The following is a 12,500-nucleotide window of genomic DNA, read 5'->3' as shown; positions in this document are numbered from 1 at the left end:
AGAATAGCCATTGTCAATCATCTGCTTGCGAACTTTCCGCAGCAATCCTAAGTGGAAGAAGGAGAGGCAAATTGCTCATTCGCGTATGCGTCAGCTTGTCTGTCGTTCATATCCAGCTGAATCAAACTGTGCTTTGAATTTACTGTTCCCTGCTTTGTGACAATGTTCGAGCGTGACCATCAAATACACTTGCTGCTTAGAGTCGAGCCTGTATGTGGTATGCAAATTGCAATGCGCCCTACATGCTGGGTATTTGTACATCCGCCCTATGATGTAGATTTGCCGTCTAAAAGGCCGATGCCGCTCTAACTTCCATTCCGAATTTGAACCTCGAATTTCACTATTCACACAACAATTGAACCCTGACAAAATGTCAGACACAGAGAAACCGAAGGTAGCATTCCTAGGCCCAGAGGCAAGCTACACTCATCAGGTCAGTCGACAGTCTCGTTGCAATGCAATTATTCTGCACCACTTTGTTGTTCACAAAGCTTTCCGAAAGAGTCAACACGTCACGGGGTACATTCCCCAATCATTCATAAATGAGAACACATACGCTCCGAGCGACCATCTCCACCTACATTATCCCTCACAACCATTCGCAGCCTCATTTATTCGGCTTCTCATCACGTTATGTTGGACGCGCTTTTGTCTTCTTTCAACCCACACTGACAATCAACCAAGGCAACTCTTGACACGTTCTCGCCCGACACACATACTCTGGTACCACAGACTACCCTCGAAGATGTCTTCGCCGCGGTACAAGACGGCAGCGTACACCGCGGCGTTGTACCCTTCGAGAATAGCACCAACGGCTCCGTAGTCTTCACCCTTGACCTGTTCGCCGACCTGCACAGCAAGAACAACGACATCCTTGTGTGCGGTGAAGTATACGTGAGCGTAAGCCACTGTCTGCTAGGCCTGGACCCTTCGAGTACGCAGGATTACTCAAAAATTACAAAATTGTACTCTCATCCACAAGCATGGGGTCAATGCAAAACTTTCCTGCAACAGCACCTGAAGCACGCTGAGCGCTTCGATGTATCCTCGACTTCGCGCGCCGCACAAGTGGTTGCAGAATCCAAGGATCCGGGTGCCGCAGCCATCAGCAGCAAAGTGGCTGGCACCCTGTTCAAGCTCTCTCTTCTGTCAGAAGGCATCAATGATGTCAGCGGCAATCAGACACGCTTCCTGATCTTGCGGAGAAAAGATAGCCCAGACGTATCAACAGCACCGTCAGCACCATCTGCACAATCGACCATAGGACAGAGTAACGACGAAGAAAACTACAAAACCCTGCTCCTCTTCACGCTCCCACACACACCCTCGAACCCCAACCCTGGCGCCCTAGCACAGTGTCTATCTGTCTTTGGCAGGCACAAGCTCAACCTGACCTCCATCAATACACGGCCGAGTGGCGTAGCGAACTGGGAGTACATCTTCTTCATCGAGTTCAAGGGACGGAAAGACGAGGGTGATGGCGGGGCGGTAAACGCAGCGTTCAAAGAGTTGGATGGCGTGTGTGAGTGGTATCGATGGCTGGGAAGCTGGGAGAACAGGCTGCCGGCTCCGAGTACGCAGAAGCTGTAGAAGGCTGAAAGGTGCAGATGGTTCACAAAACAGATGCTTGTCATCTGAAGTACGCTGAGAAGAAATAGATCATTCAGTCGAGCGACATTTCGTGCCACCAACGTTGTTGATCTGAGTAGGGTGTGCTTGCTTCTCTGGGTTCCAGCCTGTACCATCCCTGACAATGTGATTGCTGCCCAACTGACAAAAGCGGCTACCTTGAGCTTAGGGGCCTTGCCGTTCAGTCCATTAGCACTTCCTCTCGATGCGTAGCCACGTGGTACGGCCACTGCAACGACCTCAAGCGACATGCAGTTACCCATACCTGGAGGAAGTCATAGCCGCTCTGCAAATACACAGCTCCCCGTCCTCACTGCCTAGACGCCGTATCATTGAGACCAAACAACATCACTACAGGCCGGCGCACCGTACGTTGCACATCATCTATTCATATCAATACAGAACATCACAACTTCATGGCGCCGAGCAAACGAAAGCAGCCAGCTTCACCGATTTCTTCGAGAGCTAAGCGTGCCTACCTGTCCAACTCGCCACAATCATCGTCATCAGACTTACCGCCTACCGCATCGCCGAGCAGCCTACAGACTCCCGAAGATGTTCGACCTCCAGGCCATGTGCGCTCCACCAGACACGCGTCACCACCACCAGAACTCTCGAATACAGCAACGACTCGTCAAACGAGATCCTCCGAGTCTAATGATAACGCCGGCGCCCACCATCCAGAGACAACTGGCAATTTACCGATACCAAACCCTCTCCTGGACTGGCTCGAGACCCATGCGAGGAGCTCTGCTGCGAAGCAAAGATCGATCGAACGCCTCCCGGCGGCGGGATCCGAGTATAAGAACACTGGTACGGTGAGCTTTGCTGAGAAATTGCCAAAAGCTCGACATGAAGACACCAGCCGGGGTAAAGCGGGCCAAGATCAGCCCACGGTTGAGGACGATCTTGAAGGTACGTCGTCAGCAGGTCAGATCCTAGAGTGAAACGAGGAGATGTACTTGGTGTCCGGGGTATTGCCATTCAAGCAAGAAGAGGCCGGTCAGGCTGACAGCAAGTCAGGAGGCTCTTAGGAAGACACGTCGTCTGGATCAGAGCAGGTTCCACGACTGGGTAAGGGGAAGCAGAAGGGAAGAAACGGAGATGTCGAAGAAGACGAAGCCGACCCCAGGGATGATTCGTCAGAAGCATCGCCGCGCACACGCCAGCTTCTCCGGAAGGACAAGGGCAAGGGCAAGGAGTCTGCGGCTGCCACCAAAAGAGCTCTCAAGCATAGAAAGGGCAAACCGGTCCTTGACCCAGATGATGAGAGGCTCGCGAAAGCCATCGACAGAATCAATGACGGCAAAGATCTGGTCAGAGGCCTCTTGTTTATTATTGCACAGAAGATACCAGAGGCTCGTGAGGTAGTGCTATCAGCGTAAGTACAAGTGGTGCTTTTGACTAGCCTTGACTGACCTTCCCACAGCGACAAGGAGCTAGAGAAGATTCGCCAGGACTTTGCTGTCGATCCAAAGTACTTCAACCGAAAACTGAGCATAGATAAGATGCTGGCGAGAGCGTAGGTCTTTTGGAAGACGTCCGCGGTCATGTTCCGGCCAACACTTACTGACTGCCATCAAGAAGTGTTCGTCGCGAATCCCATCTCGCCGACCTGTTTGATGATGCCGGTTCATCCGAAATCCAAGAAGGCATGCCGCTCAATCAGCCGAACGAACATCCCCCCGGCGCTGACCGCCCTGCCTCCATTCTGACGAACCTAGTGGAGATGCGCGACAGGGACATCTTCAACAAGAAAATATTCATAGAGCCAGTGCAGAAGGCCGAGAAGCGTAATGAGATCACCCTTCCCAAGGACACCGATGTGCGTAACATGGGATGGGGGTGCATTTCATGCAAGCACTGGAACCAGCCAGTGCAGGATGTGCACGTAAGGAAGATCACCACTGGAGGTACTCAAAGCGTTGTCCAGGATTATCAGTGTGCGAAGTGTAAAAAGTTCCTGATTGGGAAATCAGAGGCCGATAGGGTTCGAAAGCATCGGGAAGGGCTGGCGACTGCGGGAGAATCTGAAGCAGCAGAACATCCGGGAGCTATCCAGATTCCTGGAACAGGGGCGTCGAATAAGTCGATGACCGACGTCGTGCTTGGCCGAAGAGTGGGCGGTGGGGCCATAGAGTGACTCCTGTGCAGTGATGAATGAATTTCAGACTGGGGGCGTCGATCTGCTCAAAACGATCTTTGTGCTGAGCGCATGAACACGCATAAAACACACGAAAGCCTCTACAGATCATTAATCTCAAGTGAGACCATAAGCTTCCCTCCAGCGTGGAAAACGTGCATTCGATCTCGATATGTCAGGGAGTACCTCCTGGGGAAGGGTCTTCGAACATCGGGCTTGAAAATTCGAGCCTCTCGGTTCAATTTCCGTCTCAAAAGACAAGTAGCCCATTGTGATGTTTCGTGCAGTGGCGGATGTGCAAGAGGGCAATGGTGAAAGAAACAAAGTTTTGAGATTAGGAAAGCTGTATCTAAAAGGGTATCTTGATGTGAAAATGTAAACGAAAAGAAGATGCCGTGGAGTTCCAAGCAGACAAACTCCCTCAACAAAAGTCAACGAGGAGACAGTGGCCGTAGCCAAAGTAGTAAGCTCGCTCTAAGCTGGCGCCTCAGTAGCCCAGCAATTCCTCGTCACCCGCCACACAACCAGTCCTCGATCACCAGCGACTCTGCTCAGCGTCGGCCACACGCCATCATCACCGAAGTCCATGTCGTCGAGGTTCAGGTGCTGTCTGTAGCTCCACACCTCCTCGAGCGAGATCTCCTTACGCTTGGTGGGGTCCTGGAACGGGTTGAGGAAGTACGCTGATCGTGGCGCCACGAGGTACGTCGCACCCTTTCCTTCTATCTTCGGCGGTTTTCGCGTTCGGCAGGACGGCAGAGAGATCTTGACGGCGTCGAGCATTTGTGGCCCGGGCATGCCCATCAAGTCTACTGTAGTGAGTTCTTGGTTCTTCCCGTTCAGCAGCCAGGTTGGTGGACTGTATGTTTTCCACCAAAATGCGTGCGTGACGGTTTCATTTGTCTTTGCGATGTTCATTTGTACGGGGACGATGCCGCCTTGGTGGTACACGCCCATTAGCATCCCGAGGGCGAGGTTGAAGATGATCCAAGTTGCCGTCCAGAACCTTCTGAGCTGGGGGTTGTAGGGAAGGCGGATGGAGGATAGGATCAGTGGTACTGCGGGAAGCAGGAAGCGCGCTTCTTGGTGCGGGAAGATGCTAAGCAGAGCGACGCCGGATAGGGCAGATATGAGGATTGGACTGATGTGCGAGCGGCGGAGGAAGAAGAGGAGTGGGAATGCGGGGCCGAGGAGTTGTGGGAGGTTGACCAGGAAGTGTTGGTAACGTGGGTGTATGCCATGCTGGGCAAGGTTGGCCGAGTCGGAGTTGTAGAGGAAGTTGTTGAGCGGTGTGATGACGGGATTGCTGAAGACGCTCGAGAAGGTGAATTCGGCGGGGGTATAGGATGCTGTGTCGACGCAGATGGCAATGAAAGCTGCAAAGAGAGCGGACAGAGTAAGGAAGACGAAGGAAAGTGGTCTGTGAATGTCAGTAACAGCGCTGCATGGAGACGGGAAGGAGGAGCTCACTTGCGCTTGAAGTGGGGCAACAGAAGCAACGAGGGAAGGAGCAGGAAGGCAGGAAACGTGATGCGATTGAAGACTCCCACCACGACCATGCATCCTAACAGGGACGAGGCCAAGATGCCGGAGCGCTTCTGCGGCTTGCATTAGCTGCATATATCTGACGGGGAGCGGACCGAGCATGGCGTACCTTATCTCCCACAATGCGTTGTATCAACACCAGACTCCAGCATACGAGCAGCGTCTCCAGGCTGTTGGAGAAGGTGTGCGTCTGGAAGGTCCAAGTCACGTATGACGACGCGACCAGGGGCACAGCGACGCGTCGCGCGCGGGGCGACTGGACCAGCTCATGCACGGCCCAGTCCTCCATGACGACGCTCAGGGTGAGCATGAGCACTCGCAGCGTCCAGTAGACGACCGACGGCGAGACGTCGTAGCCAAAGCCCTCCCACAGCCAGCGCAGGATGTACATGGGCCAGCCGTAGGCGAGCCATAGCGGGAAGGTGCTGCGGATGGGATGCGCAGAGGTGAATTCCCACGTTTCGAGGACGGGGTAGTCGAAGACGCGGCCTGGCAGCAGTCGGTCAGTCAACCACTCGCTTTCGCACAGGAATGCATATACAGCGCAGACATACCCGCGATGACCTCCGGGCCCTGGAAGTTCTCGTCCGGATGCAGATAGCTCGGTGACAGCGCAAAGTAGATGCGCACCAGGATCAACAGGAAGTAGACTCGCCGCCACATGGTGCCTGCAGATTGGATGCGCCGTTTGAGGGGTGGGAGAGGCAGCGCAGGCGCATGTCTGTTGTCGTTTGGGGGGGGGGGGTGAGCGGGAGTTCTACAGGGCCAGCAGAGCGTTTGCGATCGAAGCCACTGTTGACAGACGATAGGTGCCCAAACAACGCCGTTGGACCACGCGAATAGGGGCGCCGCAAAAAGTGATTCGTGCAGCTTCGACGACGTGCATTTGCAGCTCGCCTGCTCACATTTTGCGGGACACGAGTTCAAGCACAGGATTGGGGAAATTTGCGCGCTCGTCTGACTGCCTTGGTCAGGCCGCATGCAACACCTGAGCTCTCGCGGAGTTCAGCCGTGCAGCAAGCCACATGCCGCATCAAGCGCGACATCACGTGCGTGTTTCATGTTTCACAGCACTGTTCGTAACCTTGCTGTCATGCAGACAACAACGTCCTTCGCGTCTGATGAAATGAGGCGTCATTCAGCCACATTTCTGCTTGAGCGCACGCTGAGTACCTCCAATAATGCTCGTAGAGTGCTCGACACGAGCTAGTTCGCTCAAACATGTAGGCATCAAACATCCTCACACAAATCGCAATCACTCTTTCACTGCCTAGTGATAGCCATCTGTTTGCGCCACGCTTTCAAACAAGTTGCTCGGGTATGTATCTTTGAGTTCGGGATTCTGGCAGCTTCGAGCCGGGGCGAGGCACAGATGCGGAGTCATTCTATGCTAAGAACGACCATGGTTCGCACTGTGAGCAACCAAAAGGTCACAGATAGTTGCTCGTAACCAACTTGAAACTGGCAGACTATGCAATACACAAACGCGGTTGTTCGGAATAATTGCGCCCTTCGTGAAGCTGCTGTGCCATAGAAGCGGCAGCCTTACGCTATTACCGCATTGGGTGTGCTGGCGCCTGAGCTTGTGCGGCCGAGTACAGCAAACCGTGGATTGCCTTTACCCATCTTCACTTTCACCAACAAACCCGGGTCACATATAAGCCCCGAATCACCCGCCCTCCTCGCTTCTTATCCAATCCACACACACCTCGCAACCGCACTCAACTCAAATCACCGCGTAGTTCGCATATCCGCACACCAACGCTTACCCCACTTCAACCTACACACCACACATACGCCATGTCTACCGAAGCAACCAACGCTCCCAAGATCAAGCTTGTTACTAGCGACAATGCTGAGATGGAGGTCGACCGCCAGGTCGCTGAGCGTTCCATCCTGATCAAGAACTTGCTGGAGGATCTCGGCGGCGACAACGATGAGGCCATCCCCATCCCCAACGTACGTCTTACCACACCCATTACCTTGCTGAGCACGCGCTAACAGCATCACAGGTCAACGAGGCCGTCATGAAGAAGGTCCTCGAGTGGTGCGAGCACCACCGCAACGACCCTCCCGCCTCCCAGGACGACGACTCGGACTCCCGCAAGAAGTCGACCGACATCGACGAGTGGGACCAGAAGTTCATGCAGGTCGACCAGGAGATGCTCTTCGAGATCATTCTCGTACGTTCCTTCATCTCCCCTACCACATCAAGCGCACGCTAACAGATCACAGGCCGCCAACTACCTCGACATCAAGGCTCTGCTCGACGTCGGCTGCAAGACCGTCGCCAACATGATCAAGGGCAAGTCCCCCGACGAGATCCGCAAGACGTTCAACATCCAGAACGACTTCACCCCCGAGGAGGAGGAGCAGATCCGCCGCGAGAACGAGTGGGCCGAGGACCGCTAAGCGGCCTTGTCTGTTCTCTTGTCGGCTTGCCTGTAAATATTGCCAGGTAGATACTAGTACTGCTTGGTGCAGCTACTACAGGCTCTGGTTTTGGTGTTCGGGGTTCCATTCGGGCATGTCATTCTTCTTGTTCTGCATAATACCGGACAATATCTGGTACACGATTCGCACATCACGATACTTTGTACGGCTCTGGGTATAGAGGATCTATCTTCATCAGTGACTCGACTCTATAGCTACGCAATGAAAAACGTAAACCTTCATCCTGTGTCTTTGTTTGCTTTTCGTGAATGTATGCAATAACTCTTATCCTGTTGCCAACGCTTCGGGGGCCCACTGAAGTGACTCATAGTTTCGCAATCCATATTCCCCATGACTCCAAGGATTGGCCGCCTGATGCGTGATTATAGAGGTAGTCGAAGCTTTTTGGTTGTGATGATAGCTATCACTGGAGGCAACAAATTCGTTCAATAATCATTGCATTCTTGCGGATGTCTACGCACCTCATAATGCATTGAGAGAAGATGTGCTAATGCTCAGTGTTGAAGCAAGCCGGCTTCTCATACAGGTCCCAAACGCCTGTAAATGACCATCATGACTATCATGTCCATCATGCCTTTTCATCATGTCGTCCATTCGCTCTTCAAGAGCCTCGCGCTTACCATCCACGCTTAGCAAGCTTCTCCTCCTCGCCCATGGTGCCACAGTTGATGCCAACCATCGCCTCACCCAGATCCATGCTGACCTCCATCAACACCTTAGGATCCTTGTAGTGCGTGACGGCTTGTACGATGGCCTTCGCGCGCTTCGCCGCGTCTCCGCTCTTGAAGATACCTGAACCAACGAAGACTCCGTCGCAGCCCAACTGCATCATCAGCGCCGCATCGGCCGGCGTCGCCACACCTCCGGCAGCGAAGTTAACCACCGGCAACCTCCCCAACTTGGCCGTCTCCTTCAGCAGATCATAATCAACCTGCAGTTCCTTCGCATACACGCGCAACTCCATCTCGTCCATGCCCTGCGCACGCTTGATCTCCGCGTTTACGGTGCGCATATGGCGTACTGCTTCGATAACGTCGCCCGTCCCGGCTTCGCCTTTTGTCCGGATCATGGCGGCGCCTTCAGCGATGCGACGCAGGGCTTCGCCGAGCCCGCGGCAGCCGCATACAAAGGGGATCTTGAAGGGGTGCTTGCTGACGTGGTGGATGGCGTCGGCGGGGGTAAGGACTTCGGATTCGTCGATGTAGTCTACGCCGAGGGCTTCGAGGATCTGCTCTCCACATTAGCACCGCACTGAGTACCAAAGATTATCAGAGGACGGGGACTGAGGAGCGGGTATGAAGACACTGAGGTTTTGGAGGGTGAGAGGAGGAGAGCGTACCTGGCATTCAACAAAGTGACCAATTCTCGCCTTGGCCATGACGGGAATAGTAACCGTCTCCATGATCTCCCTGATCATCTTGGGGTCCGACATGCGCGCCACGCCGCCCTGAGCTCTGATGTCGGCGGGGACGCGCTCGAGGGCCATGACGGCTGAAGCACCGGCTTCTTCTGCTATGCGTGCCTACATTTGGTGGTCAGTTCTTGCACGAGAGATTGGTGATTTGGCGATTGGAGTGAGAGGAGGTACCTGCTCGGCGTTGACGACGTCCATGATAACACCACCCTTCAACATGCGGGCGAGTCCTGCCTTGACGGCGAAGTTGTTCTCGCCATCCTGGGCATTGTGGCCGTTTGTGGTGGGAAGTTCGGTTGCCATTGTTCAAGAACTTATGAGGGGTATTAGACAATTAGGTGGTCAGTTGCAGTCTTGCTGAGAGACTCGAGGTGGGATGTAGAGTTGAAGCTGAGGTTGAGAAAGACAGCGACAGTCAATGAAGTGAGAGAAGGTTACTCAAGAAGAATTGATCTCGTGAGTGAGTCAAATTTACTCGATGACCCGCGTCCAAGACAATGCAGCGGCATCGCAACAATTTCTTGCCCATCCAAGGGTCATTCATCCCGCCGAATGGTTCGTTCGGCGCCGCGGCTAATGGCGGGGCAATGTCCGGAGTCGATGTGACGCGCTCTAGATCCCTGCGCCGCGCCCTTTGAATCACTCTTGACACATCGGATCCAATCATAGCGGGGTTGATAGTGTTAACGAGACCGTGAATTGCCGCAGCTTAGTCAATAGACTTCCAAGTGTGGGTTAGATTCTGGAATCACATCTTACAGCTACCTGAAAAGGTAAGTACCTTGTTGTACATGCAGGATCTCAAACGTATCGTTCTTTACTATGGTAGCGGACTAAACCAACGCCGCAGTACTGTCCACAAATGCTGAACACCGATGCCATGCAATTGCAGAAATTGATGAGCCGCAACATGCCGATGACAAGCTGCCGAATGCGTCAACCCTCTCCATAAATACATATCGACACGATGTGTCTAGTAGGGCGCTGTTTCGCGCTTCAACCACTTGAGGGTGAGAGGATCGTTCTTGAAGTACTCGCTTGTCTTCTCATAGACCTCCTTGTGATAGTCGTTGATGAACTTCTTCTCATCTTCTGTGAGCAGGCTCATGTCGACAAGATTCCTGCAGTGAGGCGTCATTGTGACATGCTCGAATCCAAGATATGGCTTGTCACCGAATTGATGCTTCGTCTCGATCTCCTTGACCATGATCATGTTCTCGATGCGGATGCCAAACTTGCCGTCCTCATAGTACCCTGGCTCGTCTGAGATAACATTACCGACAGCCAGTGCAACTTCAGAGTATTGTACCCTTGTGCCGATACCGATAGGACCCTCGTGGACGTTCAGGAAAGAGCCAACACCGTGTCCAGTTCCGTGTCGGTAGTCAAGCCCTTCAGCCCAGAGAAATTGGCGGGCAAGTGCGTCGATAGCGAAGCCTGTTGTGCCCTTTGGAAACTTGATGCGCTCAAGAGCGATGTTACCCTTGAGCACAAGCGTGTAAGCCTTACGCTCCATCTCAGTAGGCTCGCCGAAGTGTAGTGTTCTTGTCGTATCTGTGGTGCCATCTTGATACTGCGCGCCAGAGTCGCAAAGATAGATGGCTTTGGGGTCGATGACTGCGCACTCGCCCTTCTCCGGCTTGTAGTGAATGACAGCCGCATTAGCTCCGGTTGAAGAGATGGTGTCGAAGGAAAGACCCATGAAGCCGTTATGCTTGGAGCGTATGCTCTCCAACTTGTCGGCGCCATCTACTTCGTCGAGCGTAGCCTTCTTGTTGACCAGCTGATCCTCCAACCATGCGAAGTACTCGCTGAGCGCGGCACCATCCCGAATATGACATTGGCGCATGCCTTCCAGCTCGACCTCATTCTTCACTGCTTTTGCGTCGCCAACCGGACTGCGCACCTCCTCGACCTTGTCCTCGCCACCAAGAGCCTTGTTCAGTGCCCATGATGCTCGGTTGGAAGTGAGGAACTTCTTCTTCGTCTCGGACTCGTCCTTAGCTTCGAGCGATGCCTTGCTCAGGGCCGCAACATCTTCGAAAATGGCCTCGTAGGGGCGTATCTCAACTTTATCGCCAAGGTGGTTCTTAACGTCTTGTGGCAGCTTGCTTGCGTCGACGTAGAGCGTGGCAGCGGTTGGTGTGATGACAGCATAGGAAAAGAGGACGGGGTTGTATGGGATACTGCAAAGTGTCAGAGGCGTTGGTGACTGTAAGATTTCCGTGTACATACTCGCTTCCACGTATGTTGAACAGCCAGGCGATCTCATCCAGCATAGAGACAACAAAGCCTAGGCTCTTCCTCTTCTCAAGCTCTTTCCGCAGGTCTGAGATCTTGTCCTCAAAGCTCTTGCCAGAGAAATCCATGGGCTGCACAATGACTTTCTCGCTTGGACGGCTTGGTCTGTCTTTCCATACTGCGTCCACAAGGTTCTCATCGACCGCTTTGTATTCACCGCCCCTCTTTTTGATCTTGTCGGCCAGCTTCCTAGCGTCGACTGCCGTGACTACACTAGGATCTACGGCAACGACCTTGCCTCCCTCCACTCGTTCCACCGTCCACTCTTGGATAGTTGGAACATCTTGAATACCCTGTTTCAGCAGCTCCCAGTTGCCGTCCAGTTGCTTCTCAGCCTGGTTGAAGTAGCGTCCGTCGGTAGATAAGGCGGCCTTGTCATGTGTAATGACTGCGTAGCCAGCTGAGCCAGTGAAGCCGCTAATATATGCTAGAAGGTATCAATAGGTGTGCTGCGAGAGGCGGCGCGGGATCTGACCTCGGCGGGCGTCGCAAGGGGCAATGTACTCGCTCTGGTGGCTGTCTTCGGACGGTACCACTGCATGTGTGTTAGCGAGGCTCTGCATTGCTTGACCAGGGCTTGGTACTGTAGATATCGACATTGCGCTCCTTCATGAGCTTGCGGAGCTCCGCAAGCCGCTCAGTGGTGTCGACCTTGGACATATCGATGGCACGTAGGGCAGCAGATGCATGGAAAGCTCGACAGGTAAGAAAAGGTTTCCTGGCTACATACGCTACTGCTGTCGCGTGTGTGCGCACCAAAGGTCGTGGCAGAAGCATAGAGAGCGCCTACTATCGGTATGCAAGACACCCCCACCAACAATGGTACAGCTGCAATGCGGCGGGGGCTAGCGTCATTCTCAGGATAGGAGCGAACAACTCGCCAAGAAGATGTCAACCAACCTCTTTCGCCAGCCTGCTCCCAAAAATATAACACGAAAGCGAGCAACTCAACCTCTCACAAAGTTCGCCGCCATCAACGCTGCAAATCATGCGATCGCATGGTGGCGAGTCACT

The 12,500-nt window shown here is 53.6% G+C and overlaps 7 protein-coding genes across 7 annotated transcripts; 3 read left to right on the top strand and 4 right to left on the bottom strand.

The window, feature by feature from the left end:
- Positions 1-370: 370 nt before the first annotated feature.
- On the top strand, positions 371-1,668 carry BU25DRAFT_362261 (PDT-domain-containing protein; the record flags this gene model as incomplete). Its single annotated transcript, XM_033703724.1, has 2 exons — positions 371-433; positions 685-1,668. The coding sequence occupies 2 exons, from the start codon at positions 371-373 to the stop codon at positions 1,588-1,590; spliced, it is 969 nt and encodes a 322-aa protein (XP_033564419.1). The 3' UTR covers positions 1,591-1,668.
- A 308-nt stretch (positions 1,669-1,976) lies between these two features.
- Positions 1,977-2,618, top strand: BU25DRAFT_254599 (uncharacterized protein). Its single transcript, XM_033701650.1, has one exon. The coding sequence runs from the start codon at positions 2,046-2,048 to the stop codon at positions 2,574-2,576; it is 531 nt and encodes a 176-aa protein (XP_033564418.1). The 5' UTR covers positions 1,977-2,045; the 3' UTR covers positions 2,577-2,618.
- BU25DRAFT_254600 (uncharacterized protein) lies at positions 2,619-3,432 on the bottom strand. Its single transcript, XM_033701651.1, has one exon. The coding sequence runs from the start codon at positions 3,179-3,181 to the stop codon at positions 2,660-2,662; it is 522 nt and encodes a 173-aa protein (XP_033564417.1). The 5' UTR covers positions 3,182-3,432; the 3' UTR covers positions 2,619-2,659.
- Positions 3,433-4,102: 670 nt separating this feature from the next.
- On the bottom strand, positions 4,103-6,062 carry BU25DRAFT_362257 (glycosyltransferase family 22 protein). Its single transcript, XM_033703723.1, has 4 exons — positions 5,872-6,062; positions 5,427-5,806; positions 5,243-5,370; positions 4,103-5,192 (listed from the first exon to the last, which is right to left on the bottom strand). The coding sequence occupies exons 1-4, from the start codon at positions 5,978-5,980 to the stop codon at positions 4,247-4,249; spliced, it is 1,563 nt and encodes a 520-aa protein (XP_033564416.1). The 5' UTR covers positions 5,981-6,062; the 3' UTR covers positions 4,103-4,246.
- Positions 6,063-6,836: 774 nt separating this feature from the next.
- BU25DRAFT_254582 (S-phase kinase-associated protein-like protein 1) lies at positions 6,837-7,992 on the top strand. The gene is made up of 3 exons (XM_033701649.1): positions 6,837-7,276; positions 7,330-7,500; positions 7,553-7,992. Exons 1-3 carry the CDS (start codon positions 7,118-7,120, stop codon positions 7,727-7,729), a joined length of 507 nt encoding a protein of 168 aa, XP_033564415.1. The 5' UTR covers positions 6,837-7,117; the 3' UTR covers positions 7,730-7,992.
- Positions 7,993-8,069: 77 nt separating this feature from the next.
- On the bottom strand, positions 8,070-9,679 carry BU25DRAFT_408196 (vitamin B6 biosynthesis protein). Its single transcript, XM_033705752.1, has 3 exons — positions 9,360-9,679; positions 9,111-9,293; positions 8,070-8,999 (listed from the first exon to the last, which is right to left on the bottom strand). The coding sequence occupies exons 1-3, from the start codon at positions 9,486-9,488 to the stop codon at positions 8,388-8,390; spliced, it is 924 nt and encodes a 307-aa protein (XP_033564414.1). The 5' UTR covers positions 9,489-9,679; the 3' UTR covers positions 8,070-8,387.
- A 334-nt stretch (positions 9,680-10,013) lies between these two features.
- On the bottom strand, positions 10,014-12,263 carry BU25DRAFT_362247 (putative Xaa-Pro aminopeptidase P; the record flags this gene model as incomplete). Its single annotated transcript, XM_033703722.1, has 4 exons — positions 10,014-11,371; positions 11,421-11,913; positions 11,962-12,021; positions 12,071-12,263. The coding sequence occupies 4 exons, from the start codon at positions 12,261-12,263 to the stop codon at positions 10,159-10,161; spliced, it is 1,959 nt and encodes a 652-aa protein (XP_033564413.1). The 3' UTR covers positions 10,014-10,158.
- Between the last annotated feature and the right edge of the window lie 237 nt (positions 12,264-12,500).

Source organism: Macroventuria anomochaeta (genome assembly GCF_010093625.1).
Source record: "Macroventuria anomochaeta strain CBS 525.71 unplaced genomic scaffold BU25scaffold_7, whole genome shotgun sequence".
NCBI classification, from domain to species: Eukaryota; Fungi; Ascomycota; class Dothideomycetes; order Pleosporales; family Didymellaceae; genus Macroventuria; species Macroventuria anomochaeta.
Note: the sequence above shows the minus strand (reverse complement) of the source record. Positions and strands in the feature narration are given on the sequence as shown.